This window comes from Leptodactylus fuscus, chromosome 4 (genome assembly GCF_031893055.1).
Source record: "Leptodactylus fuscus isolate aLepFus1 chromosome 4, aLepFus1.hap2, whole genome shotgun sequence".
Taxonomy (NCBI): domain Eukaryota; kingdom Metazoa; phylum Chordata; class Amphibia; order Anura; family Leptodactylidae; genus Leptodactylus; species Leptodactylus fuscus.
In genome coordinates, this window is record NC_134268.1 from 62,177,741 (window position 1) to 62,204,224 (window position 26,484).

Below are 26,484 nucleotides of genomic sequence, written 5' to 3' on the forward strand. Positions count from 1 at the left end.
CAATGATGGAGCCCATTTTAAAGGAATGCCCAATAAAGAGGCATGTTCTACATTGGCAAATATCCCTCTGCAGCTTAAAAACAAAACACACTGCCAAGAGTCTAGGACTGCAACCATGTTCTTCTTTGCACAGTAACAAAACTACTGCTGGTGCTACACTTGTAATTCAGTATAGAAGGTTAGAATGCTGAATGTGCGCAAGGCATATACATACAGTATGGTTATTTGTGCAGATTGGCACATAACTCTGCTAAGGGAAACCTAATATAATTGTCATCAGAGTTTCTCCGTAGGCCTTTTTACTAAAAATATATTTCCGTAGTATTTTAGATGCATGAAAATAATTCCTGCAGTTTTAAAGTTTTTATGGCGTTTTTTCATGTGTTTTTACTGTTTTTTAATAATTGTTCATTTAGTACAAACACTTATTGATACATGGTGAAATCCAGTTTGTGAATATATATGAATATATTAAAAAGTGTCTTCACCTACAATGAAATAGATTCCAGGTTCATGGGAATGGTTCTTACTCTTTTTTCAGACTATTAAAAATTGTGCTCAGCTGTTTCTTACTTATGTCTGTTTCATCTCTTGCATTTCAAAAAAAAGGAAGGACTTGTTGTCACCTTTGCAAGCAAGATGATACCTTTACTTCTTAAATACCTGCCTTCCTGGTTAGTGACATCAAGAGCTATGTTCTTCACAGATAAGATAGCAGGACATAGACTGGCAAACACAGGTATGCTAACTGTACTCTCTGAGCCGGCTGCTTAACTACAGGACCTGTATCCTGCTGCCTGGGGGAAAACTGTTACAGATCTGATACTGTGGCGAAGAAAAGCGCTGAATTGTAGCTCCGTAAACAACCATCATGTTTAGTTACCAGTATATCACCTCCGATCAACTGGCTGGTTTTGACAAGTACAAGGTAAAGAAAAAAACTTTTCATTCATGCAGGTATACTGGATTTTATTGTATTTGCTAATGAGAATATGACTGTGATATCCTTGTGATCTTATGTTTGTGCAGAGTTTGGGCTCTATAATTATAAGTGTACTTACTATCATAGTTCTGTCTTGTGAGGCTGTGTTTACACAGTGCTTTTTTTTCTGAAGAACTACATGCAGCTTGTAATTGCAGTTGTGAGTAGCACATTCCTACTATGTTACCCGTAAGACAGAGGTCTTCAATGTACTGTCCTTTAGCATACAGATGAACTGCATAGTCATGTGCTACTCATTACTGCAGGTACATGCAGTTCTTCAGTAAAGAACGCTGTGTAAACCCTGCCTAAGGCACTCGAAGGGGTTTCGCTTTAAAATATATTTGTCGCTGCATAGGCATACCTCCAAACCATCCTGATTTCCGCGGGACATTCACGATTTCGGTGTCCTGTCCTGCGGTCCCGGTTGGCAGGAGGTATGTCCCGGTTCCAACACAGATCTGCGTCCGTCCGGAGCGTTGGAAGGTGAGTATAAGTGGGGTTTTTTTGTGTTAAACATTGAGGGGAAAAATGAAGTGGGCTTGAAACTAGGGGCAGATGAAGGTGGGAGAACGGCATGACACTGGGGCAGAGAAGGAGGAGACATGAATTTGGGGGCAGAGATGGGGACATGATTTTGGGGGAAGAGATGGGGGGACATGAAACTGTGGGCAGAAATGGGGGGACGTGATTCTGGGGGCAAAGATGGGGGGACATGATTCTGGGGGAAGAGATGGGGGGACATGAAACTGGGGGCAGAGATGGAGGGGGGTGACATGAAACTGGGGGCAGATGAAGGGTGTATATGAAACTGGGGGAGAGATGGAGGGGGTCATATAATTTATTGGTGACTGTAGGAGGACTATACTGTGTGTGGGCACATGAAAAATGAATGGGAATGGGCAGAGTCAACATAAAAGTGGGTGGAGCCGAATTTGCCGCGGCGCGCTATGCGCAGCGCACATTTTCTCCCTCTTTTACTTCTTCAAAAGTTGGGAGGTATGCATAGGTGATAACCTATGGTCAAGGGGACAGTCTATGTTTACATTTCTGAAGCAGTTAGTCTCCATACTCACACATAACTTATCTATCCATTCACTTGCACACCAATGATGTGAGTATGTAGAACACAAGGCTTGAAGTGGTCATATGCCATTTCGGCAAGTTGCAGCTTCAATAAAGTAAGCAGAAAAGCAGGGGACGACTGGACTAATTTTTTGATTAGCTGTCATCAGGATAGGTCATCAATAAGAGATCAGCGTGGCCACCTCACTGTTTATATCAAATGCCGGATGTTTCCCTGTGGCCGTGCAATGTAATTACAGGCTGGTCCCATAGAAGTGAATTGGATGAAAATAAAGAGAATTGCATGTTTGAAACGACAATAAGTAATGTAAAATGTGAAGAGATTACGGCACTCGTACAAGTGCTGCACCCCTTTCAAACAGCTGATCAGCGGCGCTACTTTGTGTCAAACATCCTCTGATCTCTTATTACTGACCTATCCTTAGACTAGGTCATCAATGAAAATTAGTTGGACTTGGACACCCTCTTTAAGAGGTGGATCTTTATTTATAATGTTATTCCAAATGCAGCTTGCAAGATTTATACTTCTATTCTAATACCGAATGTTTCTACTCTTACACGTGACTCCTAAGGCTACCTGCATGTGGTAGTGACTGCATACATTCTGAGCAGGCATTCATGGGGAAAATCTGCAGTGAAATAAAGTAGCTTTTCAGTAGCACCATGCAGTCTGTGCAAAAATTGACATATGTTCTGGATTTTTTAAATTTCATGTCAATTCTTTGTTCTAATTTTGTGGTAGAGTTTTACATGCAGAAAAGGCTGAGGAATGGAGGGGGGCACTTCAAGGGTTCTACATCACCTAGAACAGTGGTTCAGGTGTCCTATAAAAGCCGCAAACCATAGGTTTCATATTCCACCAGGTTCTAATTCTGCTATTTCTGAAGACATCATCAGTTGACACCTGGTAGTGTCTTTATCTGGTGATATCTCTGATTTTATCAGAGGTAGAACTGGGCTCTCTGTGTGATTTATTTCAAAGGGAGGGGTGAAATTAGCAACAAAATCTGCATAAGGCCGGGCCCAACGGGCTGGAAATGCCGCGATTTCCCCACGGGGAAACGCAGCAGGCAAAATTGCGGCGTTTTACAGTACTTGCAAAGTGGACGGGATTCATGCGAATTCCATGCCCACTTTGTGGAAAATATCGCAGCGCGGAAACGCTGCTATTTCCAAAAACGTCGCAGTTTTGAAAATCAAAACATGTCAATTATGTCTACGGAAATGCTGGCAGCTTTCCCATATATATAATTGTAACAGAAAGTCCGCGGAGGACAACTCTTTGAACTGTCTGTTAAAAGTGTGCAGGAAGAACCGCTATTGTTCCCGCAGCGCTTTAGCGTGGCTTTTCTGGCTCGTGGGGTCTTAACCTCAAGTAAGAAAGAACACCTTCAACAATCCACACTAAAATCTGCAACAGTTAGTTCTGATTTTTCACATGATTACTTTTAATATTATTATGAATATTATTAACTCCTATAGTTACTATCATCAAGTATATAGGTACCACTGAATGCCAATGAAAATGACAGCAGCAAACTACCCCCAGATGCCCTGATCTTGACATCTGGATGGCTAAGGGTTGGGGCACCCTCTCAGTCCCACACATTAAGGGGGCATTCACACAATGTAATGCGGCACTGATTCTTGCATGATAACTCGTGTAAGAATCAGCACTGCAAAACGGAATCCCATTGACTTCAATGGTTTCCGTTTAACGCACCTAACACATTGAAATTAATGGATTAAAAATCCTCCCAATGATTTCAATGTGTTACGAGCGTTAAACGGAACCCATTGAAGTCAATTGCATTGCTGGTCCTTACAAGTTATCGTGCAAGAATCAGTGCCGTGTTACATCGTGTGAATGCACCCTAAGATCATGTGTCCATTACCTCCTAGATAGCTTCCTGGCCCTATTACACATAGATAGTCTATGTATAATATATTGCAATACAAAAAATGTTGCAGTATATTGTACAGGGGATCAAGACTTCCCAGGCTCAAGTCCCCAAATGGGATGCTAGAAAAAAAATACAAAGGAAATTGAAAAGCGTTTATAAAAGCATGAAAAGTAAATAATAAGAAATAAAAAGAAAAGTTTTAAAAGTAAAACAGGTATTATCTTGTATAGTGAACACTTTAACGAAAATAAATACCACAGTGTAAATTAATATATTTTGGATATCTTAACTCCCTCCATAAAAGCATTCAAAAGTGATCAAAAGTTGTCGCTATCAAAACATTGTACAATCCCCCCCCCCCACACACACACACACACACACACACACAAATTGGTATGCAAAAAAAAAAAGAGCCCTCACATAACTCATTCAACAAAAGTATAAAAAAGTTATGGCTCTAGCAAATGGTTATTTATTTTTACAAAATAAAGTTTTATTCAATTAAGCCCCACGTTGAGGAAACACAGTGTTTGTGTTGCAGATTTTGCTGCGTTTTTCTGAGCCAGTCAGGAGTGGCTTGAAAAGGAATGGACAATATAAAAGGAAGCTCTTAGCCTTTTCCCTTCTGTTAAATCCACTCCTGACTTTAGGTAAAAAAACTGGAGCACAATCAGCAACACCCCCCCCCCAAAAAAAAAAAAAAAAAAAAAGTGACATCTCCATAGCCTAAAAATGGTAATACCAATATGAATATAATAAAACATAAAAAAAATCTAAAAATATAACCTGTTAGTCAAAAATAAGCCCTCATATGGTCATGTTCACAGAAAAAAGTTATATATTTTGGAAATTAGAGATGCAGAATATGAAAAAGCTTTAATGCCCAATTAGACTGCTTTCACAAGGGTTTAAAGATGAGCCTGATTTAAGATTTACCATCAGGCAAGATAATATTGCCAAATTTTAAAGAGGACCTAAATTTGTTTAGAAATTAGACAGGATTAGTAAATCTTGAAACATAGCAATAACAATATACTGTACTATAAACTATGCTGTCAAAATGTATATAGTGTTTTACCAATATAGCATAAAATCTCTCTATTCATTTTAGATTCAGGTTTAGTTTAGTGCTAAACTATTGTCTGCATGTCAGCAATGTAGGCGAAAAGGACTTATGATTAATTAACCAAAATTAGATCTTATTTCTCCTAGTGACCTACTTCTGCACTTACAGGCTGGATTCTGTTGCAAGTTGACATTAAAAATAAGCTTAAAGCAAAGTCGTCTGTAATACATGTTCCTTCTTTCTCTCTCTCTATACATATGTGTGCATATATGTATACTGTATATACGAACAAACTTTAGACTTGGCCCGCCCCGTTCACTCACTGGTCCAACTCAATTTCATCCCCTATGCACACCCTGAGAGCACCTTTGTTGTTATACCTCAAAACGTTCTCACCTCTCTATATTATAGAAGGCTCATTTATATAATAACTCTCCAATTATAGAAAGTACCTTTCCCCTTATATACACTGGGCCCTTATATTATACACAGTTGTCTCCCACCTGTATATTATACACTGCTCTCCCCACCTTTATGTTATATGACATCATTCATCTTTATATTCTACTCAAGCTCCCTTAATCTTTATATTATACACAACTAGAGATGAGTTGAATTTTGCAAAAATTTGGTTCGGCAACTTTGCCAAATTTTCTGATACTATTCGATTTGATCCAAATAAGTTTTCAGCAAATTACGTTAAAAACATCTATTTCCTGGCTGCAGAGAGTCCATATAGTGGAGCAGAACACTGTGCCTTGCAGTGGTTTTTAGTGATGTCCATCAAGGGGGCTTGAACCAACGATGCAATGATCACTGGTTAAGCACAATAGACTGCAATACACATGTATTGTAATCTATAGAGAAAGTCAGTCTATGCAAACACATAGGCAGGGTTCCTCACTTCTGGGCAGGATCAACTAGGTACTAGGGGCTACTAGCAGCACCGGTTCCCTGGCCAGATCCTGGGCTGCCAAAGATGCATATCCAGATCTCTCCACGGGGAATGCCGAAGGGGAAATATAGCATGGCGGATCCCTTTGGTTGCCGTATTCATTTTTGACCGGGGCATCCAAGGGGTTAAAACCCGTGATCGGAGCTATGCTCCGACTGGGGTTATGGAGCAGCGTGTTAGCTGTCAATTACATCTGTGGGCGGTCACAAAGGGGTTAAGGGGCTGTGACATCACAGAACTGGCTGGCTGCTTATTGTCTGCATTCATGGCATCTTGGGTGATCCTGCATTCCTAGAGTTCCTTGCCCCATATCCTAACATGTGTAACAGCCATTTTAGAAAAAATGCCATTCATTACCACGAAGAGTTAGGAAATCTGGATTCGATGCAAATTGAATAATTCCTGAAATTTGGATCGAATTCTACTTCATCAGCTTCAATTGTCTCATCTCTATATACAACCTACTCTGCCACCTTTATATTATACCCCCCTCGCCTTTATATATTATACACCATTTATATTATACATAGTGGTCACAAAGTGATAAGCAACTCTTTCCGCTCTGACTTCTAGGAGACATTCTCCTGCCCATCTTCCAATCTTCTAGCCCATTTGCATTCCACTCCTCAGCATCCAGGCCCAATTGGCACTCAGCAAACGCCATGCAGTTCTGTTATCTCACCAGGAGGTCAATATCACAGCTAGAAACCAAAAAAATGCTTCCTCAGGGATCAGCCAACAGCGCTGTTAGATACGGTGAGAGAAAATGATTAGGACCAGCATTTTGGTGTGGAGCTGCCCCTAATTTATATGGAGACACATTCTTAATGAATTAGGCGCCTTGCTGTCCCTCAATGTGGTAGAAACTCAAGCTGGGCTACAGGAGGTTACAACACTCCTACTAGGCCCCATCAGCTCACTTTTTTGAGAAAATTGGCATGCAAGGATACAATGCAGCAAAAAAAAAAAAAAAGTAAAAAATATATGCACAAAAATAGTTTTTTGACATACTTAGTTTAATACATTCTGCCATAGTCTGTATAGACATAGTGGCTAGACTGATGTTTGTCTAGGATGTTGTGATTGCCCTGTCTTTACATGACGTGATGTGATTCTATATTAGATCAATTTAACTCTTTAAAGAAACAGGGTAGTTTGTAGATTAATAGTTTTTTTTATTTTTCTGTTGACAGCTATATGTGGGCTTATTCTTTGTGTGACGAGTTGTGTTACTTAGCCTTTATTAAAGGGGCTCTATCATTTGTAAATCATCATTTTAGATAGCGACATGCTTGAATAGCCTTTAAAAAGGCTATTCAGGTGCTGCTACTAGATTTTAGTTTTTTACATATCGGTAAAACCAATATGCAAATGAACCTCTCCGTGCACCCCAGGCGTTCCCCAAGCCATCGTGCACCTGCCTGCATCATACCTTTGTAACGTCCCCTCCTTTGCTTGTGCTCCTGTGATGCCCTCCTCATCCGTAAGTGTAACCCCTTGCGATGCGTACTGTATCTTGCAGGGCTTCTGACCTCTACCTTACTTCCTTTCGTCCTTCCCTCTCTGTTTCCCTCTCATCTCCCTTGTCTTGTCTTTTTTCTTTTTTTTTTTTACTTTATACCATTTTAGGGGGGTTGGATTTAAGCCTCTCCCCTCTAAGATGTTTCTTTTTTGTTTAATTTTTGCTTTCTGTATATAATCAAAAATTCTATAATAAAAATTACAGTTTAAAAAAACAAAAACACAATTATATCATCATTTTTTACATTTTGTTTTTACGGTGTTCATGCTGCATTAAAAATGACATGGCAGCTTTGTCCAACGGGTCATTATGATTACAGCAATACTATATTTATATTGGTTTGATCATATTTTACCACTTTTACAAAATAAAATGCCACTTTTTGAAAATTAACGACTTTGCTGGCATCACCGTAATACGTTAACTTGCACATTGTGGTATATATTTTTTATAGCATTCACCATACAGGTGCTACTTATGGATAGTGGGCTCTTATACGCATTCGGGGATACCTAACAAGTTTGTTTTAGTTTTGTTTATATTATGTTTTTTTTAATGTAAAGGTGGAGGGTTTTTTTAAACTTTTTTTTGTTTATTTTTCATTCTTTATTTTTAAATAATATATATATATATATATATATATATATATATATATATATATATGTACAGTTGTGACTTTTGCCAATGATGTAGGATTCAATTTTTCTTCAAATCCACCCATTCTGAATTTTTTTCCCACCTTCCCAGTACATTGTACAAAATAATTAATGGTAGCATCATGAAGAACAATTTGTCCTGCAAACATTAAGACCTCATATGGCTCTGAGAGCAGAGAGATAAAAAAAAAGTTATGGGCTTTGGAGGGGGGGGGGTCAAAAATGGAAAATGAAAATAAAAAAATTGCCTGCAGCAAGAAGGGGTTAAATACATGTTTTATGCTTGTTTCCAATCTTGCTTTGTAACCTGTATCTATCAGTGGAAAATCATCTTTGGGAATGCAGTGGGAGGACACATTAGATTTAGCTAATGACAAGTAATCTTGTACTATTCATAGATTTATTGCTTTTTATCACACCAAGTCTTATAGCACCTCCTGGTACGTTTGTCAGTTAATAGTAAACTACACAGTCACCTCATATGGCAAACATTCAATAACCTTGAAACAGATAAATCACTATTGTTTCATATCTTTAGTATGCATAGCAGATGGTATTACCTACTTATTAACCCTTAATGGCCACACTAATGGAAAAACCCCTCGATAATCAAAGTAACATTTCAGTGCAACACATATGGACATTGATTATACATACATATATCTATATCTATATCTATATCTATATCTATATATATATATATATATATATATAATCAACAAGCCAAGGAGACCCACAGATTACCCTAACCACACTAAGGTGGATTAAACTCCTTACCATTCGTAACCATCACCATCAAGAATTTGTAGTAGGAATGAGGTAGGGGGCACTGGACAAAAGATTGCACCGGAACCCACAAAACTTTAGTAACGCCACTGAATGGTTCCTTACATGGTACCCTTTGAAATCAATCTGTAATGCATGAATGTGACATCTATGCCTCTTCATTTGTCAAAAATATGCTAAATTTTACAATATACCACTAAGAATGAGAACCTGCAAAAAATATGGATCCACATATTTCCTATTTAGTAGCTAGTACACACCTTATCATCTTCTCTAGAAAATAGCCCTGTTTCCTATTACTTTAAAAATGTCTTAGAAGTTGTAATGTGCACATGTGCTTTATCTGTAGAGAGGTTATAAGTCCAGAAAGATCTAGGAAGTGCTATTTTCCATTTGTCATATAAAGATGCACAATTCTTTGTTGACTGACTGATATATTTTAATAAAGATGACTTGCAATACCTTTATTTAAGCAGATTATAACCAAATTGTGGAAATCTTCTAACACTCTTTATAAATTAAAAGTACAGAAATTGTTGCATGGTTAATGACAGACTAGTTGATCAATACCATAAATTCTTCAATGTCTAGATTTACTGCCTAGACCTTCTGTCTCCTTTTTTAGATGTATTTTAATACATTCTTTGGTTAGGATCATGTGACGTACTCTGTGCTCTAATCCATCTGAAATGCATATCTATGCGTATGATTGGGGTTTCCACCACTCTGCTTACAGGAATCAGAACATCTTCAAACAGAAATTTTGGCTGTAGGGTGGGTTTGCTCATGCAAATATGCTATGGATTTGCTGTACATTCATAGGAAATAAATGGCAGAAATTTAAAGGTGCAGCTTCATAGTTGGCAAAATACATGTCAGATTTGAATCCGACATTTGGGCTTATCCCTGTCTTTAAGTTGTATCCATTAGTAGCTAGCTAGTCAGTCTACTTCCCTTAAAAGCATAACAAAACTTTTATTCAAATTCTGAAATATACTTTTTTTACTCGTTCTGTTACTGATCAAATCTGTACAATAAAAGTCTATGGAGAGGGGGTGGGAAGAAGAGGAGAGCTCTTCAAAACAGAGGGATATCTGCAGTATAGAAAGACAGTTCTCTTTCACAAGACAGCTGGATTTTTCAGGAATTAATATCGAGCCTTCTCCTTTCCATCTCCTGAGGAATAACTTATTTTATGCTGTAGTCAGCCTCATATCTCTGTTTTCTCCTTCCCCTCCCCTCTCTATAGAGTTAATTGTAAATTGATACTGCTCGTATTCTAAGTAGGACTGAAATCGCTCAGGTAAGAAGTGAAGACAATTCTAATAGCTAAAAGGAGTCTGACAGTAGAAAAATCAGTATCAAAATAATGATAATACCTTGTTGAGCAGCTTTTACACTTTCCAAAGGTTCCTTTCTAATTTTTCCAAGCAGCTTCATTTTCATGAAAATCAGAATTTTATTCTTATGCAAATTACCTGAAAATGGCTTTAGGGGCGAGTCTTCTCCTGCCAGTGCTGGTTATGTAGAGCATAGAGTGAAGTCCCAGCAGGAGAAGACTCACTCCTGCGTAAGAATAAAATGATGATTTTCATTAAAATGTAGCTACAATGCAGAATAAGAAAGGAATCTTTGGAAAGTGTAGAAGCCGCCTTGTCATTAGTCTGATACCACTTTTCCTGCTGACATTCCCTTTAAGGGCACAGGTACTTTTCTTTAATAAAGTTTTCAAATTTCACTTGCACTATTGATTTATAAAAAGAATAAATAAAACTTTACTTTAAGACGTAAAGAAATGAAACAAGTAAAACATTTGTTTGCAAATTATGTATATCTAAAATTTTTGTCAGTTGCAATTACAATAATATAAGGTTATCATTATACATACAGAAGATATTTTTTGACAACTTATCATTTAATAATTGACACCAGAGTCTATTCGGCCATTCATTATTATGTTATGGTATATGTTGTCAGTGCCATATAACACTTTACAATAACATAAAATAAAAAAAAAATGTTCTTGAATTTCCTGACTTTAAAACTGACAATTGTTTTTTTTTTTTTGTTTCAGTACAGTGCAGTGGACACAAATCCCATATCTGTATATGTTATGCAGCATGTATGGAACAAAGTTGTACAGGTGAGAGCTATTTCCCATGTTCTTTGATACTGTATGTCATTGTATATTTTTAGTCCAGACCTTATGTAAAACGATTTATACATAAAATCTTTGACATTAAAGGGGTTTGTAAAGTTTGGCATCACTGTCACTAGGAATGACTGGCAATTTGTAATTTAGGAAACCAATCCAACAAATCCCCATGAGAGACGTCAGATTCCAACATATCAGACTCTAGCACTGGAGTCCTAGGTTTGAATCTGACTATAGACAAAATCTGCAAGGAGTTAGTATGTTCTCCTTGTGTTTGCGAGGTATTCTCCCACGGTCCAAAAAAGACATCCTGATATGAAAAGTAGATTGTGAGCCCTATATGGAACAGACATTGACAGCATCTGTAAAGCATTGTGGAATATGATAGCACTATGTAAGTAAATAAATCACATCAATATTTGATTAACATTTTTTAGTTTTGAAAATTAAAATTTTACAAATGTAATTTATACATCACAAAGTATGAGCAAAAATAATATGAACTAAAGATGACAAGCAAACTTAATATCTGGAAATGACAGCATGTACAGATATATCAAATAGAAAATAAAAGGATCTAAAAATATGGAACGCTTCACAAATTTGTGTGTCATCCTTGTGTGGTCCATGCTAATCTTCTCTGTCTCGTTCCAATTTTAATATATATACTCCCAAAGCAAGCACAAATCACATCAACATACGTGTGTCCCAGGGGCGTAACTACCATAGAGGCAGCGGAGGCGGCTGCCACAGGGCGCGGGCCATTAGGGGGCCCGGTGACAGCCGATACCGCTGCGTTTTTTTTGTTTTTTTTTAATAGGCTGTTACGGGCCCTATTTACTTGCCAATCCTGGTTGGGCCACTATGGGGTATAATACTGTGTGCAGGGGCCACTATGGGGGATAATACTGTGTGCAGGAGCCACTAATGGACATAATACTGTGTGCAGGGCTTACTAAGGGACATAATAGAGTGCGGAGGAGGGGGTCGGTCGAGGTCTTCGGCGTCGGTGTCAGTTGGGGGGGGCCCCCATGTCAAAAGTTCGCCACGGGGCCCCGCCATTCCTAGTTACGCCACTGGTGTGTCCTGAAAGTCATAATATGGCCTCCTGATCTCAACATTATTGAGTCAGTCTGTCTGGGATTAGATATATAGGGCAGGGCTTACTAAGGGACATAATAGAGTGCGGAGGAGGGGGTCGGTCGAGGTCTTTGGCGTCGGTGTCAGTTGGGGGGGGGCCCCCATGTCAAAAGTTCGCCACGGGGCCCCGCCATTCCTAGTTACGCCACTGGTGTGTCCTGAAAGTCATAATATGGCCTCCTGATCTCAACATTATTGAGTCAGTCTGTCTGGGATTAGATAAATATATAGAAGGATGTGAGAAAGCATACATCCAATGGTAGCAGGAAAGAAGAATAAAAATGGGAGGGCACTCACCACATGGCAAAATATCTTCTTAAAAACACAGTCCTTTATTTGAAGTGCATTAAAGACATCTCCTGGGAGGGAGCAATAGCATCGTAGGCAAAGAGGCAACAGCCGTTTCGCGCGCTCCAAAGCTTTGTGTGCAGTACAAGGTGCATACATTCAAAGGTCTGTGCTTAGTTACAAGATGTTTGGAACAATCTCCCTGTCAAGTTCCTTAAAGAAAAAACAAAACAAAAAACAAGTACAAGTGTAGCATCCTTGGCTGTAAGCCATAATCATCAATATTAACATAAATAAACACTTAGGGCCCCTTCACATTACTGATACGCTGCCTGATTCTGTCAGAATCAGCGCGTATAAAGCAGATCCCATTCATTTCAATGGGGAGCCGGCATACAAGCACTCCCCATTGAAATGAATGGGCTGCTTTTTACTCTATGAGCGCTCCCATTGAAGTGAATGGGAAGCGCTCATGTGTACGGCTCGCCGTGTGAAGGGGCCCGGCGCTCGGCTCAGTCCAAGCCGTACACGTGAGCACTTCCCATTCACTTCAATGGGAGCGCTCGTAGAGTAAAAAGCAGTCCATTCATTTCAATGGGGAGCGCTCGTATGCCAACTCCCTATTGAAATGAATGGGATCAGCTTTATACGCGCTGATTATGACCGTGTTTTATCGTTCAGAATCAGGCAGCGTATCAGTAGTGTGAAGGGGCCCTTCCCTCTGTTTGTAATGACTCAATATAATGTATGTGTTTCACTTTTAATTGAGTTACTAAAAAAAAAATTTACTTTTTGATATCTTAATTTATTGAGATGCACTTATATATCTGGGCTCTATTATGCTTCACTCACGTTACTCCTGTTACACACACACAGCTCTGCTTCCTCCAAATTTCCTACACACACAGCAACATTTTTTCTAATTACCACGTTGGAATAGCCTTAAGAACGACTATTCGTCTCTTACCTTTAGACGTGGTCTCCGCGGCACCGTTCCTTAGAAATACCGGCTTTAACCGGTATGCAAATGAGTTCCGTTTGAGCACCGGGGCCCGCCCTCATTGCTGCGGAGAACTCATTTGCATACCGGTTAAACTCGGTATTTCTAAGGAACGGCGCCATGAAGACCAGGTCTACAGGTAAGAGACTAATAGCCTTTCTTAAGTCTATTCCGGCATGGTAATTAGAAAAAATGTTGCTTTAGTGGTAGAATCCCTTTAATCCTAGCAGGCTTCAGGCCTATATGGTACTGCTAACACAGGCTTTGGGCCTATATGGTAATATACCAGACCACGTGACGTTACCATATAGGCCCGAAGCTAGCTAGGATTAACATCAGATCCTGGAGAGGTAAGGGCTCGTTCACATCTGCGGCCCGGCACTCCGTACTTAGGTTTCCGTTTCCTGCCTAAAACACAGGCAGGATACGGAAACCTGCAGGACTCTCTCTCACCCATTCATTTGAGTGGGTGAGAGAGATGTCCGGCCGTGCGCGGCGGTGAGCGTTTTAGGCTCTCCGCCGCGAAACCGGGTTTTATAATCCGGACACAGAGTCGGACATGCAGTACTCTGTGTCCGGATAAAAAAATCCGGTTTCGCGGCGGAGAGCCTAAAACGCTCACCGCCGCGCACGGCCGGACCCGGTCTATGGTTTCCGTCTTCTGGCATGCAGAAGACGGAAACCATAGAACGGAGACCCCAAACGCAGGTGTGAACCCAGCGTAAGTAACATTGTTTATATTCCCTCTCCTCCCCTGGGGCTCCGATTATTATACTTGGGGGTCTGAAAAGACCCCCGAGTATAATAATAGCGGCAATGGGATCATGGCCTGGCCCGGGCGTATTCACTGTCGGCCTTCGCTGCTTATAGTACAAGAGGAAGCGGGGGCGGCAGTGATCAGGTTCGGGAAGGTTGGTAAATAAAACAAAAAAAAATGTCATTATACTTACCGATCACGCTGCTGCTGCTCCCGCTGCCTCCGCGATCCTCTTCTCTCAGCAGACGTCTACGTATCAACGTAGGCGGCGTGATGATGCCGCCTATGCTGATACGTAGACGTCTGAACCAGCGCACAGAGAGCGGCAGCTTTCCTGCGCTGGCTCAAAAAATAAAAAAAATAATAAAAAAAAATCGCCCGGGCTGTCGCCCCCATTAGAGGTGCGGCTCGCCCGGCCCTGGATCCGTCCCTGGTACAGGCAGATTTCTGTAGCTCAGTGTTTGGGAAATGATACTCTAGAGAAAAATTACAGAAGCCTTATACTAAGAAGCTGGTGTGTGATTTCAGTAATGGAGTAACCTACTGTTATCACATACCAGACCAGCACTTTATACATATGACTAAGTCATTCTTGCGTTACAATTTCTACATTAATTTTTACATTATTTTTTGTTTTTGTTTTTTGTCAGGTAGTGCCACTTTGGATTGCTCCAAACATGTTAACTTTCTCTGGATTTTTGATCATTGTAGTAAATTATATCCTTCTGTCCTATTATGATTGGGACTACTCAGCATCAGGTAACACTAACTTCATTCTAAAATTGCAAACTATCTAACAATGGTGTATGAAGGCCTGTACAAATAAATATACATTAAATCAGAATATCTGTTATCTCTCTGCTATCTCTCTGCTTGACCCCTTACAATCTGGTTTCCGCGCTCTGCACTCTACTGAAACAGCTCTCACAAAAGTCTCCAATGATCTCCTAATGGCTAAATCCAATGGTGACTTCTCTCTTCTTATTCTTCTGGACCTCTCTGCAGCTTTTGACACTGTTGACCATCAACTTCTCCTCACTATGCTCCGCTCAGTCGGCTTCAATGACACTGCGCTCTCCTGGTTCTCCTCTTATCTCTCAGACCGCACTTTCAGTGTATCATTCGCAGGCTCTGTTTCCTCCCCGCTTTCCCTTGCTGTTGGGGTTCCTTAGGGCTCGGTCCTCGGCCCCCTGCTCTTTTCTCTCTACACAGCCCCCATTGGACAAACCATCGCCAGATTTGGCTTCAGGTACCATCTTTATGCTGATGACACCCAATTATACACATCTTCCCGTGACATCACCCCTGCACTCATACAGAACACCAGTGACTGTCTCTCTGCTGTCTCTAATATCATGTCCTCGCTCTATCTGAAACTAAATCTCTCTAAGACTGAACTACTACTGTTTCCACCATCTAACAGATCTGTCCCTGATATATCCATTGCAGTCTCAGGCCTTACTATAACTCCTAGGCAGCATGCCCGCTGCCTCGGGGTCATATTTGACGCAGACCTTTCCTTCACCCCTCATATTGAATCACTCGCACGTTCATGTCACCTCCACCACAAAAACATCTCCAGAATACGCACTTTCCTTACCAGAGATACACTAAAGACACTTATTGTCTCTCTGATTCATTCTCGCCTTGACTACTGTAACTCTTTACTAATCGGTCTTCCCCTCACTAAACTCTCTCCTCTACAATCTATTCTGAATGCAGCGGCCAGGCTCATCTATCAGGCTAGACGCTACAGCGATGCCTCTGGTCTGTGCCAGTCACTACATTGGCTGCCTAGTCATTATAGAATAAAATATAAAGTTATCACCCTCATCCACAAGGCTCTCCATAATGCCGCACCTCCCTACATTTCTTCCCTCATCTCTGTCTACCGCCCAACCCGTGTTCTCCGCTCACTCAATGATCTAACACTTACATCCTCTATTATCAGAACCTCCCACGCTCGTATACAAGACTTCTTCCGAGCTGCACCACTTCTCTGGAATGCTCTACCCCGGACAATAAGATTAACTCCCAACTTCTACAGTTTCAAACGCAAACTAAAGACGCATTTTTTCAGACAAGCCTATCACAATTCCTAATGCACAAAATTGTCTGAACACTGTATAAGCAATGCTGCCCCTGCTACCTCTTGTGTCACCCCCTCTACCTCATAGATTGTAAGCTCTTTTGAGCAGGGCCCTCAGTCCCATTGTGTGAAATGACGTTCTTTGTTATGTATGTCTGTATCTGAACCCTATAAATTGTACAGTGCTGCGGAATATGTTGGCGCTATATAAATAAAATGTATTATTATTATTATTATTATTATAGAATATAGTATCAACATCATCTTGTATTACAATCCAGAAGGTATATCAAGTAGTCAAAAATTGATCCAAGTGCATTTGAGATCAGAATTGAAACTGGTATTGAATGAAAATGGAAGAAGGTAGAGCAGATAAGAACAGCGATAAGAGACTGCTGCAACCAAGGGGTGACAATGGCTGTATTCACAAAAATTATCCCATGAATTCCATTGGTGTAAAAGAGAGGTAGATGGTTATTCATAATAGCTGACATATGTGCCATATTATGAACGTCCATGCTGAGATGGCAGTGATGGCTGCTTCCAGTGTACAGCGAATAGACATTAAACAGCTGTAAGCAGGTGAAGTAGTCTGATGGCCCCTGATGGTTGGACATTAAACAGTTGATAAAAGGGGTTCAATGGGATTGTATGCTCAAGAATGGAGGATTATGTAGATAATCTGATTTCCCTTAGTCCAAACAGCAGCACAACACATGGGATATTCCTGTCGCTGTTTTCTGTCAGGACAGGTGGAACTTTTAATTAATCAACCTTCCCCTTTAAGAGGTCAGGGAAACCTCCCCTCCCTGTGTTAGTTATAAAGTAAAGTAAGACATTCCGAAAAAATATTTAGAACATATATCAATAGAGCTTAAGTGAGGGTAGTTTGTGCTGCTGTTTGGACTAAGGTAAAATAGATTATCTACATAATCCTCCATTTCCCTTACGTCCAACAGCAGCACAACACATGGGGAAGTAGCATGGCAAACTTTTTTTTTTATCAGTATGTCTTTGTAGAATGGGAGGAAATCCATGCAAACACGAGGAGAACATACAAACTCCTTGCAGATGTTGTTCCTGGTGGGATTTGAACCCAGAACTTCAGCACTGCAAGGCTGCAGTGCTAACCAGTGAGCCACCGTGTTGACCCTTGATGGGAAAAAATCTGTGATGCGTTTCTACCGCATTTTTCCAGCAGCGCTTTTTCGCTGTAGCCTGCTATGTGGGGGCTTAGCCTGAAGGTGTTTTTAGTCCAGCAGAATTACAGGGACGGAAGCTTGGTGGGCCCCATTCAATGGGTTCTTTTGGGCTATGTTGGTGCCTGCCATTATAATCATTCAGCGTATCTGGAATGCCAATGTGAACATATTATACAGGTCTACAGTAGATGTGTTATATAGCTATTACTGTAGACTATTCTCCACTCTTATGTTTGGAAATGGTTTCATTAGTAGGGTTTACCTAGTACATGTACTGTACACCTCTATGTTAGTGAATATTGGTCCATACTGATAATTGTCTATTGTGTTAATATTGAACCTTCTCATTATTTCAGGTATTGGTTATCAGCATATTCCTACCTGGGTTTGGATATCTGCTGCTTTAGGAAACTTTTTGGCTTATGCATTAGGTATGGTCATATATCTATTTACTACTTGCCGGAAAATCCCTTTAAAGTGGGTGCAACTAGTCACTGCCCGGGGATCTGACATTTTATTACAGAAGTGAAATAATATGTCCATCCATGTGTCATAGGCTTAGAGTCTACTACAGGATTTATTTGATTTTTTAAAGCTTAATACACATATATATGATCACACAAGGCCACATATGGGATCTATAGTATTATCTTGAGTAAGCCCCCTTCTGTTAATTTTATTGTGTACAATTTTTTACAGAGATGCTTTCACTTGTCTCGGAGATGTATCCATGTGCTGATTTGCACAGTCATTCTCCTGACTCATAGGGGCATAGCATAGCACCACACAGAGTGTAATACAGATCCATATATATGTAGTATAAGATTGCTTTGTATGTGAGGTGTAGGGTCACGTTTATGTAATAAACATTGTAAAATTGGATTAAGAGCTTCAATTGTTTGTCATTTGCAGATTCAATTGATGGGAAACATGCCAGGAGGACTCAGTCCAGCAGCCCTTTAGGAGAGTTATTTGACCATGGCCTTGACAGCTGGACAGCGTCTATATTTCCACTGTCTTTGTTCTCAATTTTTGGATGTCATTCAGGAGATGCTGGATTATCACCAATGAAGATGTATTTAGTGACTAGTGTTGTACTCTTCACCTTTATGCTTTCTCATTGGGAAAAATACAACACTGGGGTTCTCTTTCTTCCTTGGGCATATGATATCAGCCAGTTGGTGAGCTGTTACTTTCGTCTTATTTCTATTTTCTTTGTAGTCTTTCCAGTCTAGCAAATAGAAACTATACAAAAAAAAAAAAAAAATTCTGAAAAGGTACCGTATTTTTCGGACTATAAGACGCACTTTTTTCCCCCAAAATTTCGGAGGAAAATGAGGGTGCGTCTTATAATCTGAATGTGGGTGGAGGAGTGGGTTTGCAGCATGGCCGCGCTACTGTCACCGCTGGTTTTCTTCAGCGGCAGGAGCGTGACAATCTGCAGGCCCCGGCAGCTAAGACACTCCCCGGCATCCGCCGGTCTATTACAGCAGATGCTGGGGACTGTCTTAGCTGCCGGGGCCTGCAGATTGCCACGCTACTGCCACCGCTGGTTTTCTTCAGCGGCAGGAGCGTGACAATCTACAGGCCCCGGCAGCTAAGACACTCCCCGGCATCCGCCGGTCTATTACAGCAGATGCCGGGGAGTGTCTTAGCTGCCGGGGCCTGCAGATTGCCACGCTCCTGCCGCTGAAGAAAACCAGCTGTGGCAGTAGCGCGGCCATGCTGCAAATCCGCTCCTCCTCCGCAGGTCCCAGCAGTTTAAAGTTAGCCCCGGGGCTGGTCCCCACCGGCCCCATACCTTTAGTGATGCAGGCCGGCTCCTGCACGGCGAGGCCGCAGGAGCCGACCTGTTCCGATGACAGCCGGGAGCCTAATGAAGGCTCCGAGGCTTGTCATAGATATATATTACTATCGCGGCTGGTCTATGACCCTCCGCGATAGTAATGTATAGAATCTCCCATAGACGGCAATACACTTGTATTGCCGTCTATGGGACTTGCAATCAAATGATTGCAGGTTCAAGCCCCCTAGGCGGAGGATAATAAAATAGTAAAAAAAAAAAAAAAAAAAAAAAAAACACTTAATATAATAAAAAATAAAATAAATAAAAGTTCACCTCCTTTCCCTAGAATACATATAAAAGTATAACATTACTGTGAAACATATACATTAGGTATCCCTGTGTCTGAAAATGCCCTGTCTACTAATATTTTTATGTACAGTGAACGTCAAAATCAAAAGTGCTAAACCGCCGGGTTTTTCTCTCTGTTTTGCCTCTGAATTAAATAAAAGGTGATCTAAGCAATAAACATTTCCCAAAATGGTATATCTAAAAAGTACACCTGGCCCCACAAAAAAAACGCCCTATACATCCCCGTACAGCTGCAGGGTCACCTGTCAATGTGGCCTTGCAGCTGTTCCAAAACTACAACTCCCATATATTAAATATTTTACCATTTTTTGCCTGAAAATTTTTTTCCCCTATTTTTCTCCTCTAAAACCTGGGTGCGTCTTATAGTCCAGTGTGTCTTATAGTCCGAAAAATACGGTACATATTTGTTTCAATACCTAGTGCAAGATGCACTAAACCCGTGGAGGCTCTTGTTATTGGTTATTTTTAAAGCAGCATTACATTTCCAGTGCTATATATACTGAGGTATAGGATTACTAAGTAATGGACTGGAATGGGGGAGAGACCCTTCCTCACAAAGGCTCTACAAGGAATACATGGACTTATTACACTGAGTTGCTTTTTTTTTTTTTTTTTACATATTTAGCTGTAGCCTCCTCCTCCCCAAGCAGACTAAGATATACAGTATATTACTGCTGTTGCTCTCTGCTACACCCAGTCATGAAGCTTTTATGACAATGCAGAATCTTCAAGATAAGGCTTGAATGAGTCAATAAATCAATTAACTAGCAGCCTCCTTTCCCCTCTCCATAGAATTCTGTATATGAGGCAAAAAGTAGACAGATCTCTAAACAAGCAGTCTTAGAGAAGAATAGGAGAAAAGAACATCCTAATAAGTGGGGAAGGAAATAGATTTCTTTATTAAGATATATTACAAAGTTTCTTATATACAGCAGTTCTGTTCACTTATGGAAAGTTGTTTTATAACTGGAAGTAGTTTCATAAGTTTGGTTCTAGTATCCTCTAAAAGGAACAAGGAATAACACCTGGCACTGCCACCGATCTGCTAATATTGGAAGCCACCTGGACCTAGCTCCGTGTACAATGCCAGAAACAAACAGCTCTGTATACTGTGTAGTCGCCATTCCTGGTTATTGCAGCTTAATTTCCATTCAGGTTTTGATGAAAAATGTGTAAATGGGAAAAGCTGGATAAATAGATCCCTAAAGATTTGTTTAGAGCTTCGTAGTCTCAGGAAGTGCACAGGTACTAACTACAATTATCAATAGTACAACTATATTTCTTGCACAGTTTTTTGCTCTCTGATATTATTGACAAGTACAGAAGCCTGAACCATAATTGTATTCTTGTTTTTTTTCAGTCAATGACATTGGTTTATATCCTCACTGCGATCGTTGGGGTAGAAACATTCCATAATCCAGTATTCCCACATGTATATATGACTGATTTTTTAATTACATTCCTTGTAGGTATGTATGCCTAGTAAACTGAATTACATAAATGACAATGTACATTGCTGGTTTGCTTTCTATTGTAATAGTGGTTTAAAAGGGTATTCCCATCTCAAGGATCCTATCTATACTGGTAGCTTATGTAAATAGAAGACTTTTCCTAAAAATATTTTGCTTTAGAAATTCTGCTTTGTTTTCCTGTGATGTGAAATTATTCCTCCCATTGTTTACACAGCGTTTCCACAGCACCGGACCTGTGTGATAGGACAAGCGATGTCACTCACTGCTCTCATTGTTATCTATAGCTCTGCCAGCAGTACAATCAGTTCAGCTATTTGCAGTTGACAGTTTACAGAGTGTTATCTCTCTATGTAAATTCATAGATAACATGGAGTCCTTCTATACAAACATCTGCATATTATCGGATCTGCATAAGTATTGTGATACTTCATAGTGTCCTGTTCAGAAAATTGGAGGTGGGAGGAGGGGAAAATACAGGAAATGAGAAAAAGAGACAACAGGCAAACTGCTGAGACAGGGAGATGAGAAAACCCCTTTAAGATCTAAAATACTTGAAACCTTAAATAGTCACTGTTGTTTCAACTAACTTGTGCTCTTTTGATGGCCAATGTGATCACCCAAAAAGTGCAAATCACTTTACCTAAAATGATAATTTTGTGCAAAAGAATTTCTCCAAGCTGACAGCCATTGTCTCCTTCCCTCTAACTTACTGTTTTCTGACTCTTGTCTTTTAAAGTCTGTCTATAGCTGTACAGACACTGGGACGAATTACAGGTAGCGGGGGATGGGGGACTTTGTTCTCATAGTGATAAACACAACTGTCCTCTTCTGTGTGATCTCTCCCACCTTCAGAATTGCATCTAATGTTAAGTCTTTCTTGCCCCCAGTGGTACAATGGTGTTGTTTGGAATCAGAAGTGGAATCACTGAAACTTTACTCACTGTGTATAATGCTTACATCAAATCCTGTTATTTTATATATTTCAAAATTAATATCTTAAGACAAAAGTTAGATACACTGAGGGAGATATTTTAATCTTCTATTCCAATTTCCTACAGTAAAGAAGGAACAAAACAGGATTTTCAATTTTTTCAAGATGTCATTTGCTATGAAATTTGTCAAAAATAACATATTTATGTCACCCTTGCCCCTTTGCCAAAAAGGGCCGTGGGTAGAACCATCTTCCTCATCAGTTTTATAATTTACACCAGTTTTCTGGCATAAGTGATGCCTGAAATCTACGTCAGCTTTGAGCCGGTGTAGATTTTAATGTAGGCTCATGGCAATTATCCCCATTCTCTGGGTGCATTGGGGTTATTTAACCAGACTGGTATTTTTGTCTTGATAATTTGCCCCTAGAAGCCGTATCCTGCAATCGCTACTATATGTTATTATGCAATTCATATGTGCAGGGATTATAATGTAATACTTGAATTCTAATGGAATATTTGTTTCCTATTTTTCAGGATGCAGTTTGCTTATTGCTCTTCCCCAGACATTATATAATATTGTTATGTAAGTTGGCATTACATATTCATATTGGAGGTGTAAATTTGTTGAATTCTTGTACTTCATTCTGTGTACATGTATATTTCTATGCCTTCTGGGTCTGGGGGTTTGATGTTTTTCACTTATTTACTACTGACGTGATAAAGCCTATGCTTGGACTCCCAGCAATCGATAAAGCGGGGTTCCATGCCCCCCATTTTAAATGGATCAGAAGTCACTTATGTATAATCGGGTTTTATTGAGATTTTTACAGAGGAACAGAATAAAGCACAAGAGAAAAATATATAAAAACAGAAAAACAATGGAAAACAAGGGTCAACAGACCAGGCGCGCAGTCCCCAAGCAGTAAGAATCGACAGGGGGGGGGAACCCCCCAGCCCAATAACATAAAGGGCCACGGAAACACAGAAGTAAAAGAAGGGGTACACCAGAAACAGGCCTGAACCAGGCCGTAACTAAGAAAACAAAAAGAAAGGGGGGAAGGGGAGGATACAGCAACAGCCGCTACGAGAAGACCAGAAGTCACTTATATCTTCCTGCTAAATTCCCAAGGGCATATTTTTACATTACCCCAATATAGAAAATCAATATATCCTGTGTTTGCACAAATATTTTATAGTAATTATTAGTTATTTTTCTTTGTAAACCAAAGGTAGTTAAGGATATCCAGAACATCTTATTTAATCTATATATTTTATTTTGAAAATGTAATCTATTATTTTCATTAAATATTATATTAGAGCTTTGAGTTATATGCTCCTGTATAACTTAGCACAATGGCATTGTTTTTTCTTTTTTTTTTTTTCTGTAATAAAAAGACATAAATGAATCAAAACATTGGGGGACTTTACTAAACAACATATGCCAGGAAATGGCCATAAATCATAAGTGGTGCATCTTTATCGCACACTCCAGATTTGCAGCAATGATGGGCCGCTTTGTTGTGTTTCCGCCCCACTTCCTACTTTTTAGGACCTCTGGAGATGCGCCAGATTTATTGGGAGGCCAGAGACAGTGTGAATGAACATTGGCATAGGAGACACCAGTCTTAATAAATTCCCCCCATGAGATTTAATTTGTATAAAGCAGAGTCAGGAATCAGAAGCTATTAATTTGGCAGCGACAATGATATCTTCCACCTCTATTTCTTGCAGAGCTTATCGGCAGAAAACCCTGCTGAAGAACTCAGTATATGAAGCACTTCTACCATTATTTTCTCCGTCCCTTTTATTTATTTTATTGACTGTCTGGACTATTTTTTCTCCAAGTAAAATCCTGGAGCAACAGCCAAGATTATTTTTATGGATGGTCGGTGTACTCTTTTCTAATGTGACTGTAAGTATGGAGTTGGAGATGCTCTTTGTATAACTATTCTAGGAAGCAGACATGTTTGTTCTCTGACATTTTATTCTTGTTCCTTATTTTAAATATAACTTACCCAAAGCAACCAGTCATGTGTTGGTCCTTCCAATGCAATACAAGAATGGGTGACGTCTGGAAAATATGGACATGGGTTACCCTTTAAGTGCGTTAATGGCCAGCACCAAACATAGGCTATGTTCACACAACAACTTCAGCTTGCGTTCAAATTATACACCATAAACTACATGGTTTCACAAAGGCCCATTTGCACAACTTATTACTTACCATTTATACCAATTACCTGAAATAAATCACAAACACACCAAATTCTTCATTGGATAAAAATTGGCCGCGATGCCTTTATTAAGGGGTTACATGAAAAGTTAAATAACCATAAAATAAATATTTTATTAAATAATAAATAACCAATAATTAACCAAAATCAATATTAACCAATTAATGATCACCAAATCAATTAATTAAACACAGTCCCCCCAGCATTAGCTGGGGGACAATTCCCCACTAACAAAGCATCGCGACAGGTAGGAAAATAGGATCTTCAAGGGAGGGGGGGCGGGTGCTACTCCATCTGGATCCTGGGTAAGCTGCCACAGATCCCTCACAAACTGCTCCTTATAAAGCTCCATTTTCCCGCCACTGAAACCAACGGACCAATCATCTGCCGTATCCGCTACCAGGCAGAATACCCTCATAACCTGCTCATGCCTTAGAGACACAGCTGACCCAATCAAAACCTCTGCCACAGCTTCCAGCTGTCCAATCAGCTGATGCTCCTGCTGCTGGGCAAACTTCAAGAAACTTCTAGAACCTGCTCATGCCATGGCACCGCTGACCCGAAGATGATAAGGTAAAATCACTGTGAACATAAAATAGGGAGGGAGAAACACACAGAAATACCATACCATATAATTAACATAAATTCATCATTAAGACACCGTGCCAGGGCCTGTGAAACCATGGGGCCCATTCCTTATGATTCCATGGGCCCTAACATTATTGTTATACAGTTTTCTGCAGTTTTCTTAATTACTTGTAGTTATATAAATATCTGTAACTTTATTTGTCAGTGCAGAGTCATCATATGCCAGATGAGTAACACCAGATCTGAAGCTTTCCATTGGCTTCTTTGGCCTTTGGCTTTGGTGGTTGGTCTAGCTGTGTCTGGATATCTTGGGACCCTGGAAGAGCTCACGTTCTTTGCTGTCACAGCGCTTGCTACGGCAGCTCACATTCACTATGGAGTTTGTGTGGTGAGTATTTGTTACATTAGTGCATTTGGCTATTGGGCAATTTTTTTAAATTATTTTTTGCATTCACTTGTGTGATGACAACTCAACAGTCCTCCATCTTTTGCCCCAAGCATGTTTAAGTATGTCACAAGAGGAAGCTTTCGGCTTAATAAGTGTAAATATGTATAGTCAGCTTAGTTTTTTATTACAGAAATCCTTCATAGTGTTACACATCTGTAAGTATCTACACAAATAGTGCATACATTTATCTTAAATGATATTGCGACAAATAATCACACAAAATCTCATATTATATTAAATTTATGATATAGTGTTGGGCAGCATTCATAGACTTCTTGCGTTTCCACACTGTCGGGCCTTAGGATGGATTTATACATTACATTTGTTGCAGAGTTTCTGTTTCCATTTATTGTAATGCAGTACAAATCTGTGGTTTAATTCTGCACCAAGTGTATCAATGAAATCTACATGTAATAGATGAGGATTGTATTGCTACATTTTGATGCAGATTTGTTGTCCACATTCACAGTGTAAATTTTCTGTGCCCATAACCTGAATGGGCTTACACTATACAGCCATCTACAGACAGAGGTACATGTACAGTGCTATGACACAGAAATGTACTTCATCACCATTCATGCATTTAGTTTCCAGTGCATAATATTGTGTGAAATACTAATTTTTTAATATTTTTTATTTTAGGGAAAGCAACTGAGCAGACATTTCCATATTTACGTATTCTCACTAAAGAAGCGGTATGCAGATTGAGTTACTGACATGTAAATCTACAGTTTTTTTGTCATATTTTTAGATTTGAAGATCTGTAAGTAAGATGCTGTAAATATTAATAATATTACCATATATTCTACAGACAGTGAGCAATGGACATTTTTTTATTCTGCAAGTTTCACCCTCTTAGCAGATAGAAGGAAAAGCAGATGTAAAGAAAGAATTAGGGAGAGATTTAGAAATTCTTGCGCAAAGAAAAACTGAGTTTGTTAGTAAAATTATTGTGTTTATTTTTCAACATGTGTTAAAGTTGACAGCTGTATTTCAAGTTGTTACATTTTCAAATAAATCTTCCTCGGTATAATATATAGAGGTAAAATATTCTACATGCTGAACAT

The 26,484-nt window shown here is 39.7% G+C and overlaps 1 protein-coding gene and 1 non-coding gene across 2 annotated transcripts; one reads left to right on the forward strand and one right to left on the reverse strand.

Annotated features, from left to right (window-relative positions):
* Nucleotides 1-871: 871 nt before the first annotated feature.
* Nucleotides 872-26,125, forward strand: LOC142201312 (ethanolaminephosphotransferase 1-like). Its single transcript, XM_075272149.1, has 10 exons — nt 872-928; nt 11,032-11,100; nt 14,948-15,056; nt 17,945-18,019; nt 18,501-18,769; nt 21,104-21,212; nt 22,682-22,730; nt 23,879-24,059; nt 25,175-25,357; nt 26,060-26,125. The coding sequence occupies exons 1-10, from the start codon at nt 872-874 to the stop codon at nt 26,123-26,125; spliced, it is 1,167 nt and encodes a 388-aa protein (XP_075128250.1).
* Nucleotides 11,692-11,796, reverse strand: LOC142201689 (U6 spliceosomal RNA). The gene has a single exon (XR_012715598.1). It is a non-coding gene; the product is annotated as a U6 spliceosomal RNA (small nuclear RNA).
* Nucleotides 26,126-26,484: the final 359 nt, after the last annotated feature.

What these genes read in the sequence shown, in the direction of transcription:
- LOC142201312 (XM_075272149.1), top strand. Translation starts at nt 872, where the DNA reads ATGTTTAGTTACCAGTATATCACCTCCGATCAACTGGCTGGTTTTGAC. An exon ending in CATATGATATCAGCCAGTTG is followed by an intron (nt 18,770 to 21,103) that starts GTGAGCTGTTAC and finishes GTTTTTTTTCAG; the next exon opens with TCAATGACATTGGTTTATAT. An exon ending in TTCACTATGGAGTTTGTGTG is followed by an intron (nt 25,358 to 26,059) that starts GTGAGTATTTGT and finishes TTTTTATTTTAG; the next exon opens with GGAAAGCAACTGAGCAGACA.